At 42.9% G+C, this 27,198-nt stretch overlaps 2 protein-coding genes and 1 long non-coding RNA gene across 4 annotated transcripts in view; 2 read left to right on the forward strand and 1 right to left on the reverse strand.

Annotated features, from left to right (window-relative positions):
* The window catches only part of CEP89 (centrosomal protein 89), a 118,879-nt gene that overhangs the window by 19,468 nt on the left and 72,213 nt on the right, over positions 1–27,198 (reverse strand). For both annotated transcript variants that reach the window (XM_065567177.1, XM_065567178.1), the window contains one exon: positions 1,390–1,559. In XM_065567177.1, the coding sequence (XP_065423249.1) occupies positions 1,390–1,559 (170 nt within the window). The remainder of the gene's footprint in view (positions 1–1,389; positions 1,560–27,198) is intronic.
* On the forward strand, positions 1,558–5,466 carry LOC135975617 (uncharacterized). The gene is made up of 2 exons (XR_010592579.1): positions 1,558–1,701; positions 4,237–5,466. It is a non-coding gene; the product is annotated as an uncharacterized LOC135975617 (long non-coding RNA).
* LOC112059381 (E3 ubiquitin-protein ligase RNF182-like) lies at positions 15,080–15,958 on the forward strand. The gene has a single exon (XM_024104152.3). It carries the CDS (start codon positions 15,092–15,094, stop codon positions 15,815–15,817), a length of 726 nt encoding a protein of 241 aa, XP_023959920.2. The 5' UTR covers positions 15,080–15,091; the 3' UTR covers positions 15,818–15,958.

A 27,198-nucleotide genomic window follows, 5' to 3' on the forward strand; every position in this document is an offset into this window, starting at 1 on the left:
TTGTTTGCACAAACCACACTTTCCCCACTGTTAAATCAAAGAACAAGCAATAATATTAACAAGGTTACAATGCCAAGTGAAAATGTAGCTTCTTAAAAGTGCGAAATTGAAGTTACTGATAGGAGTGTGTTTTATCAAGGAGAAATAGTCAATTCAGAGTATAGAAAAGAAAGTGATTAAGTATAGTCAGTGTATCCGTGGAAGATAATGTTTGATACAAATAAACTTTACCTCCTTTTCTTGGGGACATAAAGCCAATATCTAAGAGGCTCGTATGATGGCACTATGGCTTTATGCCCCAAAGTATATCACATAGTTCTCCTCCTTTTAACTAGTTATATTTTTTAAACAGTTGGCACAGGCATGCACGGAGAAGAGTCACTTAAATAATTAAAAATCCTAAGTAACCATTTCCCAGACAAATCAAGAATGATCAGAATACTCTATTTTTCTGCCAGTTTTCAGAGATGCAGCAAAATGATGCTTATTATATATCTACCAACAATTTAATGCCATCTAATGACACTGTATGCACTAACAAGAAACAGAACTGTGCAGATCTTGTAGACGTAGATGGTACTCTGCTTGAGCTCTGGTTTCCATCATTTTTAAATCCATATTATCTCACAATGGCTGAGGCGACTTGCAATATGACTGCTTAATTAGCTCTCACTTATTGTAATTCTTTTACGCTGATAATGGGAATGTGTTATTAAGTCTTCCACCACCAGGGGAAAAAAACTCCTTAAGGAACTATTTATATTAATAGGCTATTTCAACACTGACAGTCATAATCTTGTCAAAATCTGTTAAACTATTTTTATTTTTATTTTGTGCTCTTGATGATGGCAATCTACAGTAGTGGATAATAGAATATTAAGATGTTGTCATTATATATCACTCCAAAACCAGTCCCCTCTCTGTGTACTCATCTGACAAGGTTCTCTAATTGACTGCTTTCACTTCCCATTTGTCAGAAAACTGTCAGCAAAAAACAGTGCTTCAGTCTTCACTGAAAGCTAATTTATTTACTATCATACGTCCTAGTGATGTATAGACACATAAAAGAATTAAAGGCTGGATTCAAGTTGATATTTGCTACATATTTCTTTTTTGTTGAGATGCAATGAGCCATTGGGAGGATTTTTAATTAAGAACAGCTGTAGTCTTCCATGAAAAACTCCTTCCTTGTAAGATTATTTTTTGGAGGGAGGAAGAAGACAATAAGGAGCATTTCAGTATTTTCTATATATCTAAGAGATGAGTGAGAGAAGGCTCCCAGAGCATACCAGATGGAGCTGTGTTTAAAAGCAAGTGCTTGCAGCTGTGCAGCTGCCCCCTTTTTACCACTCAATCCAAATGGCTTGTTTTTGACTGTGACTGACTTACCTTTTCTGCTGCAGCACTTCATCAAGGGTTTCTTGCTTGTCTTGCAGCAGCCGCTGGAGGTGCTTCATTTCACGCTGGTACTGAGAAGCCTTCCCAGCAAATTCTTTCTCTTGCTCGGTCATTTTGAGATTGATGTCTCCAAGCTTCCCAGCAGCTTTCTTTTTGTATACCTATGAGAATTGAAGATCGTGGGGAAAATGTGGTTATGGCAGTCTCAAGGATAATTACTATGGACAAAATAACCAGCTAAATATTTTCTTTCTTACTGTGGCTTGATCTTTAACTCTCTGATGCCTTGCTTAAATAAATCAGGTAAGGTGCACTGATATGATCTTTTTTAGAATATTTATTAATTGATAGGTATGATGCATGTACTTTCCACTGCATAGATCAGAGATGTGTTCAGTCCGAATACTACATATTATGCCTATATTTTTATTTTGAGTGAAAATGACAGAAAGCAGGAAAACAAAATGGGTTTACTCTTCTGGGTGTAAAGCTGCTCTTCACAACACATGTTGCTTACCCACTAATTCAACAGTCAAATCTAATTATCTGTCTACAACACAAAGAAATAGGAGTAAATACCATTGGATGGCATGTTTTTAATCTTACTACAATGAGAAAAAATTAGACTGACTTCCTTATTAAATTAAGTGTGTAACTGTTTTTCACAATATGAAAAAATATATTTTATTGGAATTACTGTACATGAACACTTTCTCCTGAAAAGGGTACTGTTCTAAAACAGCTCACAGAGTAATATATTGCCAGAAAATATGCTCAATACATTTGTAATGTTAAAATATTTTGCCACTTCAGCTAGTAGTTCATTTTTCTTAAACGAATGCCCTAGTGAGTTTTTTCCTTCCTATTAATAAAATAACCAATTATGCAAGTCTGAACCCTAGAAATTTTTTAAAAATACTTTTGATAAAATGTATCTTTTCAGCTTTTAGAATCAATTTCTCTGTTACACTGCATGTCACCATGTGGAACCCACAGGAGTATATGGCTTGTCAGCTTAGCATCATGATGCCCCATGCACTTCCATTACATTTTTTTTTTAAAGGGGGTTTTCTGCTAATGATTCCAAATGGAATACAATAATTCATCATAGGCTGTAATTTTGACACTCTCCTCACTACATCCATGTGATCTGAAAATAGAATCTTGTGCTGGAAGCAGCTCATGCAGCATGACTGGAAATTCTCTGAACTGAAATTTTGAAAATATTTATCTTCAACTGGTGCAAATTCAAATATGCCCACATGGCTGTCATCTTAAAAAGACAGATTCTGCTTGCTTGTACATAGGTGCCCTAGGGGAGAGGGATGCTGTAGAGAGCTCCCCCTTCCCCTTGTACATCGGCACAGGGAGCAGCTAAAGTTTTCAGCAAAGTATTTAAACAAGTGCTTAATAGGGATGTAAAAGGTTAAGCAGTAGTTTTACCGGTTAACCCGCCTTAACCGTTAACCCCGGGCCGGCCGGCGGACCCCAGCAGCCCCGCACTGCCGGAGCGGTCCCAGCTGCACTGGCCCTGGCCGGAGGGGCCCCAACCTCAGCCGCTTAATCGGTTAACCATTTAAACGGTATTTACATCCATAGTGCTTAAGTCCATCCCTATCCAGTAAAGGATTTAGAACTTGATCCTGAAAGGTGCTGATGAACCATGCACTTATTCCAGCAAAGAACTTAAGCAGGTGAGTAGTCCCACTGAAGTCAATAGAACTATTCATGTGCCTAAGTGCTTTGCTGACTAAGGGGGGATATTCAAATTGGGCTTGTGCTTCTTGATTCTCCACTGCCCTGCAATTCTGTAGCCATTTACAGCTGTGCAAAGTGGGCATAAAACACGACTGTTCTAATTTGATAGTATTTTATGCCCACTTTGCATTGGTGTAAATGAGTACATAACAGAATGCAAGGCATAGGAGTGTTAGTGTACCAGTGTGACAAACACCTAGTTAAGGCATGGCCCTGGCCCCACTCACTTGCAGCTAGAGCTAACACAAGCTCCACCCTTTTAAGCAGCCTCAGAGGGTATGTCTACACAGTCTGTGGCAACAAGCCTCACAGCCCAGATGGGCAGACTTGGTTTGTGGGGTTCACACTAGTGCTCTATAAATAGCTGTGCAGACAACACTTTGAAGTTGCAGCTTGGGCTCTGAAGCCTACCCCCTCCCTAGCTCTCAGATCCCAGGCTCCATTCTGGGCCACATCATCAAAGTGCAGTCTACACAGTTATTTTTAGAGCACTAGCTTGAGTCCCACAAACCCAGGCTCAGAGGTTTGCTTCCACAGGCTGTGTAGATATACCTAGAGAATGCACCCTCTCAGCATTCTACCTATCTCTGCCCTCCATATGCTGAATTCATTTAGCAGCAGCTGCTGGTGTGGAACACATCCACACCTCCCAACACAGCTGTGGCTTTAGAATCATAGAATACCAGGGTTGGACGGGACCTTAAGAGGTCATCTAGTCCAATCCCCTGCTCAAAGCAGGACCAATCCCCAGATAGATTTTTGCCCCAGATCCCTAAATGGTCCCCTCAAGGATTGAACTCTCAACACTGGGTTTAGCAGGCCAATGCTCAAATCACTGAGCTATCCCTCCCCCCCTAAAATAGCTCATAAGCTGGTCAAAAATGGGACAAACTTGGCAGTAGTCATTCCAGTTTTTAATCCTTCTGATTTACATTAATGTAGTTAAATAATGTTCTGCATTTCAGAACTCTTGCAGTTGGGGAGGAATCAACAAAATTGGGTGATAGATCCATATAAAATATTTGCCCCTCATCCATTTTTCACCGTTCTGACATTTCTTTGGTTCTTAAACCCCTACAGAGTCACCACCTTTCTTAGAGCTAGACTGGTAGCTCTTGGGCCTTGCAGAGGACCAATCCTTTTTCTACAAGACTTACTCTCTGCCTAGACAAAGCCTGGGACAGTAACTGGAAAGTTCTGGCAGAGGCAGACAGATTGGAACGCAAAGAGTTTCTACAAGTCTACTCTGAGGACAGGTTACAGGTAGACATCCTTTCTGTCCTCCTCCATACTGGCTTCCTAACCACGCCTAAAAGAACAATTCAGATTGAGAACTACTTATCAACCCAGTCTGTCTGCAATCCACACCTGAACCTTGTATCATTTGCTGGGAGGAACTATTCTCTTTTCACAGAGGAGATCACCCACATCCAAGGTTTCTCAGGATACTCTGAACCAGAAACCACACAAACATAGTATCTTGACACTTTCCTATTCAAAGTTCTGTCCATTCAACAGTAAGTCCAGGACACAATGAAGGAAGTGTAAAACCTTCTTTGGGTCCAATCCTTGCCCTTCCTAGTTGGCAAAGGAAAGTGAAGGATAAATACAATTTCTTCCAAGAAAAATATGGTCAATGCACCATTTGAAAAATTAACTCGTTCCATCTCCTTAAAGCATGCCATAATCCTATGAATTCTGAAGAAACCTTCACTAGATGCAATGGAACTTGACATCTACTGCCTGGTGTCAAATCTCCCTTGGACTTCTAGGTAGCATTGCATATGGTGGATCATACACTGCTGCTCTTCTACCTAAGAGATGTGGCAGGTGTCAATGGAAATGTTCTAAAACTATTTGAATCCTTCCTCAAAGGCTGTACACAGGATAGTGATAGGCAAATACTCCTTTATCACTAGGCTTCTTGCTTGTAGAATACCTCAAGATTTAATTCTCTCTTCTGTCCTACTCAGCATCTATATATAGCCATTGGGGGAAAAGGTGAGACTTCATCACTGGCTCAGATACCAGAAATATGCAATTAACTCTATTATTCACATATGCAAAGACCTCAATCACTCAGCTATCTTAGTGCCTGGTTAATATCAGCACATAGATGAGGAGCAGTTGGCTGAGACAAAACCAGGAATGAGAGAGGTTATATGTTGAGATGGCTTTAATATTGTGTGTGTGATCATCACAGTCATGCACTGAGGTTAAAGCCATGCATTTGTGATCTTTTATTTATATTTATATCTATCTATCTGTTTTGACTAAGTTTCACATTAAATAAAAAGAATTGCCATTGTGCATTGAAGAGGTGTGTTAAGATAAATGGAAATTCCACATTTCATTAGTTACTTCAGACTTACTAAATTCATGAACACTGTAGAGATAAAATACTCTGCAAACTGATTCAGTATTCTGAAATGGTGTTAAAACACTGGACACAACTAGTGTTTTCCAAGCTTTCAGAAACACTGGCCTCTTGACATTGTCTGGAAAATGTATAGTCTGAGTCCCTTTAGGAGTAACGCAACCATGGGGACTTCTAGAGGAATTACTGTACTTCTATAGTAGTCACTTGAACTTCATCCTTGTGTCTTGTAACCTTATATGAGATGTGCTATGCTATAATCAGCTTTGTAGAATGATTTTCAGAAGTGCTATGTTTACTTTCTTCAATGGAAGTCTCCTTGCTCAATATCTCTGAAAATCAAACCACTAAGCACCAAATACTATAGTCCTCATGCAGGCCCTATATATCAAAAATCAAACCACTAAGCACCAAATACTATAGTCCTCATGCATGATTACAATGGGAGTTGCATGTGAATAAGAAGCAAAACAGGCTCTTAGAAAAATGCAGATGAAATTATTTCTGTTCAAATTTGTAATATTTCCAAACCCAAGCTTCCAAATATCATGTCAGGCCCCCAAAATTCATGAGATTGGCTTACAACTCATGAAATTTTTAAGCCAATAATGTGGCATTCATTTGCCTTCTCATTTGAGTCTTTAGGTTGCACTCAAGTCATGTTTTCAAGCTTTCCGCAACAAGGAGGAGATGGTTTGCACAAATGGCTAGCCACTGATTTCCATTTCATAGAAACTGAGCACCACCACAACAGCAGGACAGGTATCTAAAACAGCTGTAATAGGAAGTCACTAGGGTCACTTTTTGCCCTTGTCATCTTACTGCTTCATGCTATGACCAGAGTTCAAAAGCTACATAAAAGTTAAAAGTAAACATCTATATTAATTTTTCTAGCTTGTCCATTACACTTCATCACTAGGCTTCAATCCTGTTCGAAATTTTTTAGCCTTTCATTTTATCGAGTTCAGATGAAAGAAGAACAAAATGTTATTGTGCTAACTAGCATTTGATCTGCTAACCAACATTTATGCATGAGCTTAACATTACTTATGTGAGCAGTTTCATTGTAGCCAACAGAACTACTCACATGAGTAAAGTTAAGCAGGTGCCAGACGTGTTTCCAAGATTGGGGCCTAAAGTTACGAAAGGGAAAGAGTTAAGACTCCTATAGCAATATTAATAGCCACTTTTAACAACAGGAAAAGAAAATATTGTGTATGGGCAATGTTTAGTACAGTATTTCGACTCAAATTAAATCTACACCATAAAAGCTGAGGCTCTGGTCCACAATATGCGGCACACAACTGAGATAACCTTGCTATGGGAATTTTGATTTTGTATTTCTAGATTTAATTAACTGCAACCCAAATAGAGCTTTCTGAATTTGATTTCCTTAAAAAAAATTAATTGGGGGGGAGGGGGGAAGCTTGCTCATAATAGCAGCAAATTAGGCTTTGAAACTCTCATCTTAGTGAGGTAAAATGAGGTTGGTGAATGCAGAGTTCCCACAGCTGCTGCTATTTTCTGGCTAGAGTCAGTTTTCTGCAAGGCTGGTTTATGTAACAGTGAAAAGCTCAGGTTTACATTGCAATGGCTCTATATCTTAATTTTTTGAAAAATGAGGTTTGGAATGTGCAAAATGCAGCACAAACTGAGCGTGAAATTGCAGCCTCTAAATTCACACTTGCAGTTTTCATGGGTTCTTGATGTTAGTCTTCTGAAAAAAATCCTGCATTGCGTTTTGTGTTTTTCAAAAGATATTTCTTATCTCTCTGACAAATTGTCCCAACAGGAACAGTAGCCCCTTGAGCCTGTCAGACTGGGCAGGAAATATATGCAAACAGAGAGAGGCTTCTAACAGCTCCATGGTATGATCAGGGTAACATGCAGGGGGTTCTGTTCTTTGGGGCTGCCTCCCCCTTTCTGCTACCTTCATTAGACTGCTCAAAATCTTAGATGCTTATTACACACATTCAGAAGTGAGTTTTCAGTAGTTTATAACTCAGTTACCCAAGTGATTTTTTCACACTTGGTTGCGGATGATAAACCTCATTGTCATTGGGCATTATTTACACACCAAGTTCAACCATCCTTAATACCTGCACGGAACAAAGTGCAGCAATCTTTACACTTGTAAAAGTGTGTATTTCCAACTCACTGATTCAACCAGTTGAATAGATTTGGCACATATTTTATTTACCAAAAATCCACACCCCAAGCCAAATGGCCCTTCTGTTAAGATCAGCCATAGAATATTACAGCCCAGACAGTGAATATTTTTGCAAATTATGAATGTGTGACTATGGGATTTATAAGCGAAACCTTAACTATTGTATAGCAGTTGATGCCAGGCAAATGCTATAATTGTATCTTCAGAACAAAAATTTAACACATTGCAGTACAGATAGTCAATTTCACTTGTCTTTATTCTAGTTCAGTTTATCATTTAAAAGGTTCTTTTCTCCATTTTTTTGCATGTTCTTTCTGCACTCTATTTTTACCTTCTTCCCATTAATTTCACAGCTATGGCTGCTTAGATTCAAACTTAAACATTGACATTTTACATTACCAAAATAATCCACAAGAAAATGTTGGATAAATTCATTTTGTTCATGGTTGCTATTAATTTAATATCTTATGCTGTGGATCAGATGCAACTATCCTTTCAGCTTACGATCTTTGCTATTGCTGAGTGTGCGCAGGTTAGGGTTTCTGTGCAAAAGACATGACTTGTGCATACCCATTGGGGCTTGCACAGATACAAAATTGGCTGTTGAAAATCTGGCCTTATTTTACTAAAATGGCATAAAATATTGATTTCTGTTGAGATTAATATCAAGATTTGGTCTAAGACAAATCACCATGGTCTCTAGGTGCCGATTCTTGATTTTCTATATATGAAGTTGAAAATTGATCTGATATGTTTTAGGAATGCTGTCATATTTTTGATACTCTGCAGTTACTCATTTGGACAAAGTTGTCAACCTGAACATCACCTTTAATCCTAAGACTTGTCTAGTGCATTTCTTGCAGAACCAAAAGACAAATATATTAGAAGGCATCTGGTAGTGTGCTCTTTGCAAAAGCTCTTTGATTTCTGCAAGTCGCCTTCTGTGCTGAAATTTTTCCTCCTTGATTTCTAGCTGAAGGTATTTCTTTTTGGCAGTATGAGCAAAAAATATATATTTAAAAAACAAGCTGCCTATTTAAAAACAAAACTCATCACTCATTGAGAATTGCCTACAGCAAAATCTTTAAATTATACTCCTTATTGAGGACTGATTTCTTTGCTTAATTTGAAAAAGGTTGGGTTTCATTTACCAAGCAGAGTTTTTAGAAGCCTGAGACATTCAGGTCAATGCCGTTTATTGATAAATATATTATACTCAGAGGTAGTATATGACCACATAATTAAATTGTGGGCCAGAATCACCCCCAAACCCCTGAAAGATTCTGGGTTCACTCCAGCTATGGTGACAGGGGTTGAGAGGGAGACAAGCTAAGCTTTCACTCCCCTTCACTTCCTTTTGAATCCACACTTAGGCTACCATGGCTCAACTCTTTATAGAGTCAGTTGGAAGCTAAAGCCACTTGGTAAAGGAGGCCGAATGCTTCTTCCAGCTGTTGCACACTTTCACAGACCTGGCAGCATCTCCCTGTGACGCTGGAGTATTTTGCATATATCTGCTGACAGGGAAATATATTTCTTTTGAATTGGGCCTTAAAGGTGAGATTGCATAAGCTGCACTATGGCCACTGCCTTAATAATGAAAAAACTGAATTTCCTGAATCATCTAATTCTTATCCTTGAATGACATCCAAAATGGTTGAGACCTAATTCTGTAATACATTTTTGAATGCTGTGCTTACAACTTATTTTTATTACAATCAAGATTTTGATTTGAAATTGGGTAACAAAATAGTGCAACATGTACAAGAAACAAGCAATTCTGTTTTGTCCACTTTCAATAATATGGGTCTTTGTGAGAAGCACAGAATACTATAGTTTAGGTGAAGAAAGGTAAAATTAATCTGTTTTGAATCACGATACATGTCTATCTCAGAATACAGAATATTATTCAAACACTACTTAGTTTTAAAATGAGTAAGTAAAAAAAGACTTAATTCCTGATGTACTTAAATGAGTCAAGGATTTTATACCATTGTTACATGGGGACCACAATTTTAATATATACTTAGTAGGTAAACTCTTTGGAGCAGGAACTGTCTTTTTGTGAGAGTTTGTACAGTGCCTAGCACAATGGGGCCCTGATTCTTTCTGTTGGCCTAAGGCCAGCAATACTACAAATAATGAATAATAATGTAGACCAGGGGTAGGCAACCTATGGCACACTTGCCAAAGGCGGCACATGAGCTGATTTTCAGTGGCATTCACACAGCCCAGGTCCTGGCCACCAGTCCGGGGGGCTCTGCATTTTAATTGAAGCTTTTTAAACATTTTAAAAACCTTATTTACTTTACATACAACAATAGTTTAGTTATATATTATAGACTTATAGAAAGAGACCTTCTAAAAACGTTAAAATGTATTACTGGCATGTGAAACCTTAAATTAGAGTGAATAAATGAAGACTCGGCACACCACTTCTGAAAGGTTGCCGACAAACCTCCACTTTCCCTTCAGAGTATAATGGTCATGATAAAGCTTGAAATTGTTATAGGGAAGTCTTCACTTTAACATATGTCAAGAATAAATATATATTCCAATATCAGTGACAAACTTTAAACTGAGAACAATGCAGATGTTTAAAGACTGATTCAAATGAACTGATCATATTAATCATCCTTATCATAAAATAATTATATTCCTTGTGAAGAATATTATTCAACATAATTGTGTAACTAAATAATCATAATATACCTCAGCTATATAGTATGCGAGCCACTGAAAACTCTCAGAAGATGTGAATCCAAAATGGTGGCCACAACCTCAGTGTGGTTATAATTTTGTGACTGTTTTTTTTAGGTTTACATCTGAGTTCCAAATGGGTGGGAGGAGCATTTTCCCATCACACAGAAGTTGTCGATGCTGTTCTGTATGTTAAATATAATAGGGCTTGATTCTCGCACCAAGACTTCAACCTAAGCCTTAACTTAAGGTAGTAGATGGTATCTCCCTAAGGAAAGAATAAGTCTTCTTAATTACACATATGTATCCTTTCTGTGCAGATACTTACGAAGCCATGGCTAACAAGAAGCACATTTTTAGTAAAAGAGAGAAAGAATGGACATCATAAATTAAATGGCTGAGTTGTCAGGAAAAAGGCAGAACCCATTTTTTGAAGACGGGTCTCACTGTTTTTGATGGTCTTGCTACTTGATACCTGGGAATGATATGTCAGTGAACCTGGAAAACTTGCTCAAGATGTAATAGACTGATGATGACCAATACCTGCCTAGTTATATTGGGTTATTTGCAACCCAAGCCATTCCATCTTGTAAGAAATCAATAATCACTGGTATGCCTGAGTCTCCTGGTTCTGTCTGCCATTCCTCACACCAGAAGCAAAACTTTGACCAGGTTCCTGAATATTCTTCGACAGTAGATTTCTACCTTAAAGTCAGAAGTCTCTCTAGAGAAGATCATCTGGCTTAGGTTTTCCTATTCTGTAGTCACAGAGTCAGCTGCAGATGATCTGAATTAGAATGTATAAGAGGGCTGTCATAAACAATCTGTGGACTTCTAAAGAGCCTCTGTTCAGCCCATCTGCCTCTTGATTCAGGGTTCCTTTGGCACTGACTGAAAGAAGTTGAACCTCTGCCAAGGACAAGGTTTGGGCTTCTGGTCCCACCATTATTGGACAAACCAGGATTGTGGTGGTGCCCAACAGTACTATGAGGTAGCATCTGATAATCTGAGTTTAGAATTTGAGAAGAGCTAATCTGACCACTTGAAGCTCCAGCATGTTGGTTTTCTCCTTCCTTAGGCCTTGTGCTGTCAGATTGTTCAGGCATGCTCCCCACCGCTAAAGGTTCTTGTTGGCAATGAGCTCTGAGGGTTCCAGAAGCGTATGAGATGACCCATGCTTTGTGTTTAAATCCACAAGTATTGTGAACACATGGAAGGCCTCTGGAATTTTTGTCAACGATATCTAAAATTGCAGAGGTTAGCAGGATATTATCACCACAGAACTTAGTGCCATCAATGCAAAAATTACATGAACAGAAAGTAAGGCTATGATTTAGAGCTACACACCAGGAAATTCAGAGCTTGGGCTCCTGCAACACCTAGAAGTGCTGCTTGGCACATATGCATTATGGGCCTGATCCAAATCCCACTGAAGTGAACTGAAAGACTCCCTTAGATAGCAAATGAGGTCTGTAGTGTGTAGCACTGGATAAGGGAATATACTCTGGATGACAAAATTGTATGGTTTATTATGAATTAAGGGTCATACATATTTAAATGTCATTAGTAGCCATTGACGTATCATATTGTAAATTATAACATGAAATGAAATGAGCCTGGGGTGGCGGGTTGGGGTGCAGGAGGGGGCGATGGGTGTAATCTCTGGGAGGGAGTTTGGGTAGAGGAGGGGGCTCTGGTCTGGGGCAGAGTGTTGGGGTGCAGGAGGAAGTATGGGGTGCTGGCTCTGGGAGGGGGTTCAGGGTGCAGGAGGGGATATCGGGTGCTGGCTCCAGGAGGGGGCTTGGGGCCGGGGGTTGAGGCGGGTTCCTGCCGGGCGGCACTTTCCTCAGGCGGCGCGCAGCCGGGCTAAGCAAGGCAGGCTCCCTACCTGCCCCAGCTCCACACTGCTCCCGAAAGGGGCCAACGCACCTCAGGCTGCTGGGGGCGGGTCACATGGCTCCGCACGCTATCCCTCTTTGCAAGCACTGGCCGTAGTTCCCCAGTCATAGCCAATGGGAGCTGCGGGGGTGGTGCTTGCAGGCAGGAGCAGCGCACGGAGACCCCTGCCTCCCCCCCTTGCGGGGGCATGCTGCGCTAGTCACTTCCGGCAGTGGCATGGGGCCTTAGTGGCAGTGCTGCTGCGCTACACAGCTGGACTTTTAGTGGCCAGAGATCACAATCGACTGGGAGAGTCTCCAGGATTGACCAGTTGATCGCGATTGACCAGTTGGTGACCACTGCTCAAGAGAAAAGGAAAATTAAAACATTCAGGTCAAAAATAGTGATCTGAGGAATTTTAGGAGGCTGGATTCTTTTCTGGGAAGCCTTGACTAACCGGTTTTAACTGTCCTCAGTCTCTAATCATAGGGTATACTAAAATTAGATTGACATGTTATGATGAAGAAATTGACATAGCATACAGAACAGATTTCCATAATCTTGTCTTCTGAAGGTTGAATGCAATAATAATGGTAATTGCCATACAAATTACACATTAAACTTGTTGTAGTGGAGTCAGTGGAAGAAAGCAAATGAATTATGCTTCAGCCATAAATTTATTTTTCTAGAATTGAATAACTGAGTTAAACTAGTGCATTGAGATTTCTTTTTTAAAAAAAAGTTAAAAATTCAGTAAAACACCAAATATTTTTTCTTCTAAAAATAGTGACACACTTTCTACAGAGAAAGAATACCAGTTCCTATGCTGAGGATGTAAAATTGAATCTAAAATGTAACTTACAAGGAAAATTCAAAAATTAAACAGCAAACAAACTGCACACATGAAGGAAACATTAGAATAATTTAGGGTTCTGCACATTCCCCTGTAAACAATTTGTAATTATTGATGTTTAAATCTTGATAGATGTTTCACTTAAGTCTACTTTTTTTATCCCTACCAAATACATAGTCTCACTTCAGTAGTCATACAGTACATGGTTCATAGGTCAAAGACTCCTACAGCTGTTGCCAACATGAAGAAGCCTGTTAGATACCAATGTCATAGGTACCTTAGAACTTTACCCATTAGAGTAGTTCACTTGCCAAGGTGATTTATACCTTTTAAAGGATCTGATAGTACACAGAAATTGGTAAACATAAACAGAGAGTGAAGAGACTCAAGATCATGTCAGTCCCAAAAATAAAAATCCATGAATTCAAATACTTTAGGCTCCAATCCTGCAAACATATGGGCATGTAACTTCATGTACATGAATTCCATAGGATCATTATCTTAATAAAGTTATTTATATGTGCAAGTGTTTGCAGGATCAATATCTTAATTTTTACTATTTTAAAAGAATGCAACTTTCATGAAAGCAGAGATAGGGTCCCATCATGCACCTATTTAAGTCAATGGCAAAGCTTTCATTATAATATCATCTTGCCTGTTTCCATTAACACAGAACCTGCTGTGTAGTAATTTGAGCCGGATGTTCTGAGAAAGGACTAATTTTACTTACTAACAAATCAGAGTGGAAATAAATTAACTTTTCTGGAAAAAAGCTGAGGAAAAACACATTGCTGAGAAATGCAGTGTCACACTGGTCAGAAATTGCTATAGCTTCACAAACATCTGTATAATCCCAAAGCATGACTAATATAAATGTGTCATAGGGAAACCACTATAGTTAAATAATCATGTCTCTGTTCAGTAACTTTAAAAATATAGCACAGCTAAAATGAGCAACTGTGACGCCTCCTTTTTGGCTTCAGACATATAGAACAGTGTTACCGGAGTATTCATGATTGATAACAAGATTCATCTCCAAGGCAAAGCAAACTATAAACACTTGTCAATGTTAGATTGTAGGAAGTGCCTTAGTAGTCGTTTTGGGCTATATTACTCATACCTTGAATTACAGAAAATGTAAAAGCACTTTTGCAACTTAACTTGATGGCATTTTTAAAACTCTTTGTTCCATTGATGAACATTAAATTATCAACAGTATTCAATAACTGGCAATCTCAGATAAGAAAAAATGGGTTGCTGCCTGTCAGAACTGATATATTCAGGTAAAGCTAGATAGAGAATCTTGCTTATATATACCCATATGATGCTTGGTTCAGACAGTTAAAACAGCCCTCGTGTTTTCAGGAAAAAATGAAATTCTAAAAGGCAGGGATCCTGTGAGAAGTGATGGGGAAGGGAAATGGTATGTGAGGTGAGACTTAAACTCATGGTATTCTGCCTCCTGGCCCAATGCACCTTCCTTCCCCTAGATCAAAAAGTATTTTTATATGGCAGTGAGAAGGGGGGGAACATTCCTATTTTTCTCGCATCCAGATGTTCTGGTCTTCATGGCTGCTTTAAAGTGATGCATGAAAACGTGTACTGCAGATGGAATTCTCAGAAAATGTAAGAAGCAAGCCTCTAGCAAGTACTACTGCCCTATGCAAATAGCAATTTTTCTGCAGCTTACATTCAGTCTGAGCCAGATACCAAGCATAGAAAACTTGAGCCAACACAGCTAAAATTTGGCAAGTTATATGCAATTGAAAACAAAGGGAGTTATAGTGGAATGTTAGGCAATTTTAATATGAGGCTTGCTTCCAGCTCCTTTGCCTACTTCTTAAAACAAACAGTAGAATTTATTCTTGGGAAAATTAATGTCAAACAGATTTTTAGAGGTATACGGTAACTTATTGTTTCTCTGACTTCTTCTTTTGACAGTGTGCCTAAATTAAAGATGAGTTACCCTCACACGGAAGGGGAAGAAAAGGTGCCAAATGATGAGCTGGAGTGCAAAATTTGTTACCAGAGATTTAACATTCATAGTCGTAAACCCAAAATACTGAACTGTCTTCACAGAGTATGTGCTAGATGTCTGACTAAAATACTTCACATAGGAGATGGCTGTCCTTGCATTAGTTGTCCCTTTTGCCGCCATGAGACAGAGTTGCATGAAGATGAAGTTGAAGGACTACCTAATGATACAAACGTTATGTCCAAACTCGTGTTAAAAGACAAAACAATATGGAATTCTGACTGTAAAGAAGTAGTTTTAACACCAAAGAACTTGGCTTGCTCAAGCCCCACTCATGGATCTTCAAACTGCTTAGTAATAACAATTATGGAAGTACAGAGAGACTCTACTAGGACTCCAAGCCAAAACACTATCTCAGATTATTATGCAGAACATAGCCTTGACTCAGTATCTATCAGTTCTCACAGTCAGCTAGACCAAGATCTCTTCTCTAAGCTTTGTAATCATGTACCCAGAATACTGGTATGGCTGTTAGGATTTTTCTACTTTGGCTCACTGCCTCTTGGAATCTATTTATTAGTGATTCAGAAAGTGACCCTAGGCATTGTGTGTGTCAGTCTTGTTCCCTCAAGTCTAACTGTATGTCTTGTGTATGGTTTCTGTCAATGCCTCTGCCAGGGAATGTGTGACTGCTCTTCAAGAAGCTGAGAGGAATTGCGTTATCAAACTGTACGTTTTAATTAAACTTTGAATGATAACTACAGACTTCCAATATTATGGACTATTAAGGTGATTGCAATATGATTTTAAGTTTTTCGTGGTTCCATTTCTTAGCTATAACTAGCACAAAGGCCTATGTTTAAACAAACAAAAAGCACCACCAGCATTTGTGTAAACACTAGAAAATTGGCAAAGTAATATTATTATTAAATAGGTGGTATCTAATATCACCTTTTCCTTGAACAATGTATAATTTCATAAACACCTCATCGTGTCAAGAATTCACAGGTGAAAGTGATAAAAATGAAATTGATGTTTTCTACATTATGCTGGTACTATTTTTTTTAAAAAGAATGAAGATCAGAAATATTTTGAGTACAACTTTCTATAAAAATATATTTCAATTATCACCTTAAATTACTTTTTCAAATTCTGTATGGTACTTTATTGGACATTTAAATACTCGGATGATAACCAATACAGGATCTAGAATTAAAAGCAAAATAAAAGTGCAATAATTTTTTGTAATTTAGAACTCGTGTACTGTTGAAATCTTGGAGAAAGCAATTTATAGTTAAACTAAATCTCAAGGGAACATAAAAACAAATTAAGTATTTTCAAAAGAGACGTTTCCAGAATCTTTTCAGAAACTACGGCTATTTCTGAAATATAATGCTCTGAATAGTGTACGTCAGAGCACATCAGAATAGAAATGGCTTTAAGAACTGTCTTCAAAATGTTAAATAAAAACATGCCTACTAATATATATGGTGCCTTAAAATCAAGGCATTAATTACAGGCAATTAAAAATAAATACAGAAACAAGTTATTATTTTATATTAATGTTAATTCCATATGCAAAAATGGTTGATTCATTTTTCTGAACATTTTTATTGAACCTACTAGATATTGTTACATTAAATTTTATTTTTAAAAAGGTAATTGAATTTTGTATGGTTCTAGTGTAAACCAGAATCTAAATTGAAAAATGGTATGCACGAGGGCTTTTATATAAAGATTTGTACAAAATAATTATCTAGTAAATCCCCAAACTACCAATGGGTAAGACTTCTGAAGAATAATGGAATTTTGGTAGCAAATTAAGAATAAACATGCATAGCTTTAAAATAGGTGTTCTTACAAATCAATGTAATGAACATATATAAAAAACAATGTTTTGATGCTTTTTTTTTTAAAGCAATTTATAGCTATCACAAATGTTGTTTAATATGTCCACAGATTAAATATCAGCTCCTGATTTATTTTTCATTGAGGCCTCAAAATCAAAGATAATTTAACTTGTACTGTATGCAACTCAAAAGGAAATGTAAGAATTTTTTTTTTTCTCCAGAAGAGCATACAAAAAGGTGGAACTGTGTGCCACTAAACCAAATCCACTCATGCACAAAGGTTAACTAAACAGGCTTCACAGAGGGATGGCATTCTCCCTGCCAGGCTTGTGTACACCCTCAGTGATGGAGATACATACTGTACAGAGCCACTGAATGACTGTTCAACCTCAGCCCGCTCCCTCCTTTCCCTTTTCCCCCAAATAACCTTTTTGGTGCTATGGGAGGAACTCCATGAAGTCTCCCAACACTCTTCCCTTCTCCAACATGCAGGTGAACGGCCCCCCCTACACTGCTTTCTGGTTGTCACAAGTCTGCAAAACTAAAGGGTGTAGGGTTTGCCAAAACATGAACTTCACTCATTTATCAAATTGTTTTTAAAAAGTAGAAATATATCGTCACTATTACAGATACATTCAGTACTATGTACTCTTTCATTTTCTAACCATCTCTCATTCCCTGTTGGCAGTCACCCAAGACTCTGAGCTCTCATCCTCAATTTAGGATTAGATGTCTCATTTATACAATCCAACTTCTATTTCTTAGAGTGTCCCTATCCCCAGTGCAATAAATCACTATGGCCAAAGGCAATGAAAGATGCTCTTTTCCAATGTTGCAATACAGTCAGCAAGAGCCTTTGTAAAAGATTACTCTAGCCTTTCTATAAAATAAGTGTATTGTTAATTACTACTGTTAGTAGTATTAAAAGCCCAATACAGGCCTGGATCCCCCATTGTGCTACACACTGTATAAATGCATAGTAAGAGACAATCTCTGCCTTGAAAAACCTCCTTCTCACAGGTGGTTTGATTTGATTATTCAGGTTCTGGTCTCTTGCTATCTAATCCAGCAGAGGCTGATAGTTTTGTGAATAAGAGGCTCAGTTCTTGGGAAAGAAGGAATATATAATACCTCACCTTGCTTTGCAGTGATCCCATGAATGATCTAAGGATAGCACTGACCGGCTCCTAAGCATTTTCCCATCCCACATAAAGTAGGGTCTGTGTAGTCCCAACAGACACTGCTATTCAAAAATTCCAAGGTTGTACACTCAAAGCATGTTTATAACCTACAGTGGAAAATCCACACAAGCAAACTTCAAAGAAGAAACATCCTTTTCTCCTTCCATACTCCTTATACTGGGATCTTTTGGATCTTTGTCACCTCTACTTGCAAAAGCAGAGAATATAATATGGCTCTATGTGAGAAACTGTGCTAGTAGTTAGGATTAAAAAGGTACCGCAACTATCAAAATATTTAACAACTTTGATAATACTTGTGCTTAGATCAAAAATTAAGCTTTATTTTTTTTCCCCAGTTTTAAATCAATACAAGAATCAGACTCTCTAGAGAACACTCAATGACTCGTTCTTCTGTATATAGGATATTGTGATTAAATTATCTGTCAAAATCTCTAATAGGCCAGATTACCTGATATATGATTAGGGTGTAAACAAATTACAAGTGCTTGTAAGAAAGACTTAAAGAACATAGTTCAGATAACACCATAATCATGATTGCTGAATATGCTGCCATACACTTACTTCTGAGTGGTTATGTCATATGCTTAGTTAACATTTTTATTTTTGTTTGCAATTTTTTTTTGTTTAAGAAAGCATTGTTAAAGACTTGTTTGGGGGTTTTTTTTTTAATTTTTTTTATTAGTTCCTATTTATACTTTTCCCTTCTTTATTGCTGTAGTCCCCAGCCAGCTTTTTCAAATTTGCATTAATAATTCAGGGTCCTAATGTATTTAAAGTTTATCTTGTGCTCTGGATTTGACAATCTTCTGAAAATAAGAGACTTTGTCACTGAAAGTTGGTAGTGTGTATTGCACCTAAATTATTGGCTAATTTTTCTGAAAATGTTTTCTCCAGTTCATATAGTAGTGTCACATAACATGACAAAAATGCAGTTAAATAAATACAGATTTTCTGATATTTAAGAAGATTACAAACTGGCATCTTTTTAAGGGATGCATTTACTAAGATCAGATACATATGAATGGGAGAAAAAGCATGGCTCAAGCATTTTATAACTGTATTGGTAAAACTGTAGAGTTGTGTAAGATTGCTACAGTGATGCTTTGATTGTGATTACCTCCCCTAAAAACTGCACTGCTTAATTTTTTAACCTAGCATTGATAAATGATAAACCTGAAAGAGTTCAAAATAAAATGAATCTCTAATTGTTCAATGTATAATCAGAATTCCTGTACAGCCAATCAGCTTCCCTGCTGAATGCGTGGGTCTTTATTTAGAACATCTGTGCTGAGAAAACATAGGAAAATGTGGCGGTAAATCTGTAGAAACTTAAGGGGATCCAGATGAAAGCATAGTAACCAACTTCTTTTAATTCTCTTTTTGAAAATGATTAGATTTCAAGGTGACTCTCCCTTTTATTAAAATAATTCTTCATAGAAGACTGAGGGGGCGTATGGTTGGCTGGGCGCTCTATACCGGTGCTAATGGCAATGGCAGCAGAGGGTGCTTAAGCCGCCCCAACAGGTACCACTGAGGGAAAAATTTCCAGCGATCATGCTCGGGATGCGCGCACTTAGAGTGGAATGTACATGTGCAATCACTCAAAGAAGAATAAAAATTCTGAGTCACTTTGCCAGGACATAATACATTTTATTTGCTCTCTTGCATGTATGGAGAATAGAAGATGGAACGTGCCAGATGATCTTCCTGGCTTAGTTGATAGGCAAAGCTATGCGGGCAGATGAGGGTGAATGGAGGATATTGAGCAGCTTATGATGAGGCTCAAGGAGTCTGCAACTTTCTTGACTAAATTCTAGACGTGCTTAAAGTATCTGTCAAGAATGGAGAAGGAGGCATGACAGACCCATTGCTGACTGGGATCACCTCCCAGCATGACAGACAACATCTGAAGCAAAACCTCGCAGTAAAGAAGAACTAAAAACTAACTAGTATCTAGCTAAATACAATATGAGTGAAAGAAATAAAATTAAGAAGCTATACTACTACCCCGATATAACGCTGTCCTTGGGAGCCAAAAAATCTTACCGCGTCATAGGTGAAACCGCGTTATATCAAACTTGCTTTGATCCGCAGGAGTCCGCAGCCCCGCCCCTCCAGAGCACTGCCTTACCGCGTTATATATTGTGTTATATCGGGTCGTGTTATATCGGGGTAGAGGTGTACTTATTAACTAATACTATGACTAACTAAGAAAAGAAGATAAAATTGAGGAAATCTCAACAGGACAACTGCCAGAGCTCTGTCTCAGGCTGAGGCAGTTGAGAAGGAGCTGAGGGTGGTTCACCCATGCAGCACTATACACTGTCACAGGGCACGAGACTAACATGAACATGTGGGCTGAATGGACGCTGCTATGAGAAATCTGCAATCAAAGGCACAGGGGTTACTACCGCATCTAAAGTGGAGCACCCATAGGACACTACTTGAAGAAGAAGAAAGCTAACATATGTGCTACCCAGGGAATATGTACCCCTGGGCCCAGGACAGCCTCCCTAAATCTTCTTTCTCCTCCATACAGTGAAATGGTTTTGACACAAGGGGGACCTCTGGACCTGGGGAAGATGGGGCAAGATTTGTCCTTATGGCCATACGTTTACGAGAGGGAGGACTGTTCCCTATCTTGACTGGATCTCATTCCTTCTGCTCTGAAGAGGAAAAGACGGTTACTCACCGTTGTAACTGTTGTTCTTCGAGATGTGTTGCTCATATCCATTCCATTAGGTGTGTGCGCGCCGCGTGCACGATCGTCGGAAGATTTTTACCCTAGCAACACCGGCGGGTCGGCTGTGGAGCCCCCTAGAGTGGCGCCTTCATGGCGCTGAATATATACCCCAGCCGACCCGGCGCCCCCTCAGTTCCTTCTTGCCGGCTACTCCGACAGTGGGGACGGAGGGCGGGTTTGGAATGGATATGAGCAACACATCTCGAAGAACAACAGTTACAACGGTGAGTAACCGTCTTTTCTTCTTCGAGTGCTTGCTCATATCCATTCCATTAGGTGACTCCCAAGCCCAACTTAGGTGGTGGGGTCGGAGTGAGACATTGCTGTGTGCAAAACTGCTGATCCGAAGGCAGCATCGTCCCTGGACTGCTGCACTAGTGCATAGTGTTCTGTAAATGTGTGGACTGACGACCAAACCGCAGCTCTACAAATGTCCTGTATCGGAACTTGCGCCAGGAAAGCCGTCGAGGAAGCTTGGGCCCTCGTGGAGTGGGCGGTGAGGTGCGGTGCTGAGACACCTGCCAGGTCATAGCAAGTCCGGATGCAAGACGTAATCCAGGAGGATAGGCGTTGTGAGGAGACCGGTGAGCCTTTCATTCGGTCGGCCACTGCAACGAAGAGTTGCGTCGTCTTTCTAAAGTGCCTTGTGCGGTCAATATAGAAAGCCAGGGCCCTGCGTACGTCCAGAGAATGCAAACGTTGATCCTGGCGAGTAGCATGTGGTTTAGGATGAAAGACCGGGAGAAATATATCCTGGTTGATATGAAAAGGAGAAACCACCTTAGGGAGAAAGGCAGGATGTGGACGAAGCTGCACTTTATCCTTGTGGAAAACTGTGTAAGGGGGCTCGGATGTAAGCGCCCTGAGTTCAGAAACGCGCCTTGCTGAGGTGATGGCTACGAGGAAGGCTGTCTTCCAGGACAGGTACAGAAGTGAACAGGTGGCCAGTGGCTCGAATGGAGGACCTGTGAGCTTGGAGAGAACCAGGTTGAGGTCCCACGTCGGAACGGGCTGACGTTGTTGTGGGTACGTCCGGTCTAAGCCCTTGAGGAATCTAACGACCATCGGGTTAGAGAATACCGAGGACGCGAGTTCCCCTGGATGGAAGGCCGATATAGCGGCCAGGTGAACTTTAATTGAAGATATCGCCAACCCTTGCTGTTTTAGGGATAGGAGATATTCCAAAATGAGAGGGATAGGTGCGTGCAACGGGGACGTGGCTCGCTGTTCGCACCAACAGGAGAACCGCTTCCACTTGGCCAAGTATGTGGTCCGTGTTGAGGGCTTCCTACTGCTCAGCAGAATCTGTTGGACAGAGTGAGAACACTGTTGCTCTGCCTGGGTGAACCATGGAGCAGCCACGCCGTGAGGTGGAGTGATTGCAGGTCGGGGTGACGCAGCCGGCCGTGGTTCTGCGTGATGAGATCCGGATACAACGGAAGCGGGATCGGTGTCCGAACCGAGAGTTCCAACAGCGTGGTGTACCAATGTTGTCTCGGCCACGCTGGAGCGATCAGAATTACCTGTGCCTGGTCTCTGCGCAATTTGAGCAGTACCTTGTGGACCAGAGGAAACGGAGGGAAGGCATAAAACAGGTGGTCTTTCCAGGGAAGGAGAAACGCATCCGAGAGGGAGCCCGGAGCTCGACCTTGCAGGGAGCAGAACACGTGGCACTTCCTGTTGTCTCGAGATGCAAACAGGTCTATGTGGGGAAACCCCCACTTCTGGAAGACGGAATGTATAATGTCCGGACGGATAGACCACTCGTGCGTTTGAAAGGACCTGCTGAGCCGGTCCGCCAGAGTATTCTGGACTCCAGGGAGGAACGATGCCGTGAGATGGATTGAGTGGGCGATGCAGAAGTCCCACAGGCGAATGGCCTCTTGGCATAGAATTGACGAACGTGCTCCTCCCTGCTTGTTGATGTAAAACATGGCCGTGGTGTTGTCGGTGAGAACTAACACACAGCGGCCACGTAGGAGATTGAGAAATGCCTGGCACGCCAGGCGCACCGCCATCAGTTCCCGAACATTGATGTGCAGGGCTAGCTGAGGTGCAGTCCACAGGCCCTGGGTATGGTGCTCGTTGAGATGGGCGCCCCAACCCAGAGATGAAGCGTCTGTGACCAGGTGCAGAGAGGGTTGTGGGGCGTGAAACGGCATCCCCTCGCAAACCACATTGTGATCTAGCCACCATGTGAGGGAGGTCAGGACCGAGTTCGGGATTGTGACCACCATATTCAGGCTGTCCCGATGTGGGCGGTATATTGATGACACCCAGGTCTGGAGTGGGCGAAGCCGAAGTCTGGCATGCCTGGTTACGTACGTGCATGAAGCCATGTGACCCAGGAGGGTAAGGCACGACCTCACCGTGGTAGTTGGGAAGGCCTTGAGTCCCTGTATGAGGCTCGTGATGGTGCAAAAGCGATTGTCTGGCAGGATGGCTTGTGCGCGTCTGGAGTCTAGAACCGCACCGATGAATTCTATTCTCTGGGTAGGTTCTAGAGTGGATTTGTCCTTGTTGAGTAGGATACCCAACTTGTTGAATGTGCGCACTATTATGTGGACGTGATCGCGAACTTGTTCCTTGGTGCGACCGCGTACCAGCCAGTCGTCTAGGTACGGGAACACCTGTATCCCTTGCCGACGAAGGTACGCTGCCACGACAGCCATACATTTCGTGAAGACCCGTGGGGCCGAAGATAGTCCGAAGGGAAGGACTGCAAATTGGTAGTGCACCCTGTTTACCACGAATCGGAGGAAGCGTCTGTGAGGCGGGAAAATAGCAATGTGAAAGTATGCGTCTTTCATGTCGAGGGCGGCAAACCAGTCTCCAGGATCGAGGGAAGGGATAATGGCCCCCAGAGAGACCATGCGGAACTTCAACTTTACTACGAATTTGTTGAGTCCGCGCAAGTCCAAGATGGGTCGCAGACCTCCTTTGGACTTGGGGATGAGGAAATAACGGGAGTAGAATCCCCTGCCCCTTAATTCCACTGGAACCTCCTCTATGGCCCCCATAGCGAGGAGCGTAGAAACTTCCTGTATAAGAAGTTGCTCGTGAGAAGGGTCCCTGAAGAGGGACGGGGAAGGGGGGGAGGAGGGGGGGATAGAAGAAAACTGGATAGCGTATCCCCTCTCCACCGTGCGGAGGACCCAACGGTCCGAAGTTATAAGGGACCAAGCACGGTGGAAGTGGGAGAGGCGATCCCGAAAGGAGGGGGCTGGATCCTGGGGGATGACTGGGGCGCCGTCCTCGACCGCACCTTCAAAAGTTCTGCCTGGGGCCTGAAGGTGGTCGAGGTGGCCCCTGGTTCTGGCCGGGTTGAGGGCCGGTCCACCTTCTTCTACCACCTCGCCCTCGCCTCCGGGCCGAGTCTTGTCTCTGACGAGGCGGGGGGGGGGTAGAAGCGCTGAGGTTGCGGCCTAAATGGCCTGCGCTGGGGGCCCACAACATGCATCCCCAGGGAGCGCATGATTGTTCTCGAGTCCTTGAGGCTCTGCAGGCGGGAGTCCGTCTTATCCGAGAACAATCCATGCCCCTCAAAAGGCAGATCTTGTAGGGTTTGCTGCAGCTCCGGAGGCAAACCCGAAACCTGAAGCCAGGAGATCCTGCGCATAGCGATGCCCGAAGCCAGGGTCCTCGCCGCTGAGTCTGCAATGTCCAAGGAGGCCTGTAAGGAGGTCCGAGCCACCTTCTTGCCCTCCTCTACCATGGCTCCAAACTCTTCCCTGGACTCTTGGGGAATCAACTCCTTAAACTTCCCCATAGAGTTCCAGGAGTTGAAATTGTAGCGGCTCAGTAACGCCTGTTGGTTCGCCGCTCTCAGTTGTAGCCCTCCGGCTGAGTAGACCTTACGGCCAAACAGGTCGAGCCGCTTAGCCTCTTTTGATTTAGGCGCTGCAGCCTGCTGGCCGTGGCGCTCTCGTGCATTCACTGATTCCACCACCAGTGAGCACGGTTGGGGGTGGGTGTACAAGTACCCATAGTCGTTAGAGGGGACAAAGTATTTTCTTTCCACCCCTCTCGCTGTGGGTGGAATGGAGGCAGGAGTTTGCCATATCGTATCCGCATTCGATTGGATCGTGCGGATCAGAGGTAACGCCACCCTCGATGGGACATCTGCTCCAAGGATGTTCACGATCGGGTCGTGCACCTCCACTATCTCCTCCGCCTGCAGGTCCATATTACGGGCCATCCTACGCAGGAGATCCTGGTGAGCCCGAAGATCTATCGGAGGGGGACCCGTACATGAAGTGCCCGCCACTGCCTCGTCCGGAGAGGAGGAAGAGGATGCCTCCGGTGGTACCGGATCCAAGGGGGGGTCCTGATCCCTTTGCTCTTGGGCCGGGGCATCACCTGCACTTGGGTCCCTGGTGTCGGGTGGCGTGGACACCGAAGCCTCCATGCCTCCTGGCGGAGGCCGAGAGATGGTGGATTCTGGGGCCCTTCTAACCGAGTGACCCGAGCGAGAGGTCGATGGTATTGGAGCCCCTTGTTCTTGGTGGTATGCCCACGGGGTCCAAAACGACCAGTGAGATGGTCCATGAGATTGGTCCTCTGCCATCTCCTGCCAGTGGCCGAAATTTTGTTCATCGGCGCGCCCTTGAGGGGGGTATGCCGATCTCGACAAGTCCTCCGAGGAGCGGGACACCGATCTAGACGGCCATGGCGGTGCCGAGAGAGATGAAACCATCCCGGTGGGCTGCGGTGCCGCACGGTGCCGGTCCGGAGATGATCTATCTCTGCGCGGTGCCGGCGATCGGTGCCGGGACCGCGACCGGTGCCGATGACCTCGTCGGTGCCGGGAGTCAGATCTGGACCTCGACGAGGACCTGGAGTATGCCCGGTGCCGGGAGCGACCCCTCGACGTCGAGCGCCGACCGTAGCGGTGCCGAGAACTACGTCTCGACGTTGATCGGTGCCGACGATCATAGCGGTGCCGAGACGTAGAACGGTGCCGCGAAGTAGATCTTGGCCGCGAGTACGACCGGTGCCGAGACGATATTCGGCGCCGGGACTGCGAGCGGCGTGGGGACCTGCTTCGGGACCTGGACCGGTGCCGAGGTTCCAGCCCTTGTGATGGTGGGCGCATCAAAGCAGGTTTCCCCCTCGACTGGACCGGGCGAGTCAACGGTGCAGTCGGTGCCGGTGGCTGAGGCGGTGCCGGCTCCGTGAGAGCTATTAAGTCTCTCGCCGCCGCGAAGGTCTCTGGAGTCGACGGGAGGCACTGTATCACCGCCGGCCTGGGGGGAGACGCTATTTGCACCGGACTCAACGGCCTCGGCGCCGGAGTCGACGGTGCCGGAGGCAACTGTTTCCGTTGCTCCACCGGTGGACGCGGCTCTACCCCCGACACTGGGGGAGCTGGCGTCTTCGGCACTGATGTCCCCGTCTTATGGGCTTTTTTATGCCCTGGGGATAAGGACCGGCGCCGAGGCACTTGCTGTGTCTGCGGTGCCGACGAGGTCCGGTGCCGGGGAGGCTTGTCTGACGCCACTCGCGTGGTCGTCGCAGCCGGTGCCGCCGGGGCACTGCGCACCGAGGTGCTAGGTGCCGGGGCCTTGCTCGTGGAAGGAGCGTCCGGGCTAAGAGCCGCCTCCATCAGAAGTTGCCTGAGCCGAAAGTCCCGCTCCTTCTTCGTTCTCGGACGAAAGGCCTTACAGATTTTACACTTGTCTGTCTGGTGTGACTCTCCCAGGCACTTCAGACAAGATTCGTGCGGGTCGCTCGTGGGCATAGGTTTAGCGCAGGAGGCGCACAGCTTGAAGCCGGGAGCGTTGGGCATGAGCCCGGCCCCGCGGCCGGGGGAGAAAAGGGGGGAGACGACCCCCTTAACCCCCTGGACTATTTAGAACAACTTTAAAACTACTTAACTAACTTACAACAAACTCTAAGACTATAACTATAACTACAACTATGATACAACAAGAAAGCTAGGGAAAGTGGAGAACAGCTAAGCAGCGCTCCACAGTTCCAACGACCGTCAGGGGCGGTAAGAAGGAACTGAGGGGGCGCCGGGTCGGCTGGGGTATATATTCAGCGCCATGAAGGCGCCACTCTAGGGGGCTCCACAGCCGACCCGCCGGTGTTGCTAGGGTAAAAATCTTCCGACGATCGTGCACGCGGCGCGCACACACCTAATGGAATGGATATGAGCAAGCACTCGAAGAAGAAGTGATCTTCCTTTGAGGAACCATTGCCCTTGCCTCAGACCCTGCAGAGCACTGCACATCGAGGTGGGGCAGGGATAGATTCGGAATATAGTATAATTCCATAAATTTTCTTTGATAT

Source organism: Chrysemys picta, chromosome 14 (assembly GCF_011386835.1).
Source record: "Chrysemys picta bellii isolate R12L10 chromosome 14, ASM1138683v2, whole genome shotgun sequence".
Classification (NCBI taxonomy): Eukaryota; Metazoa; Chordata; order Testudines; family Emydidae; genus Chrysemys; species Chrysemys picta.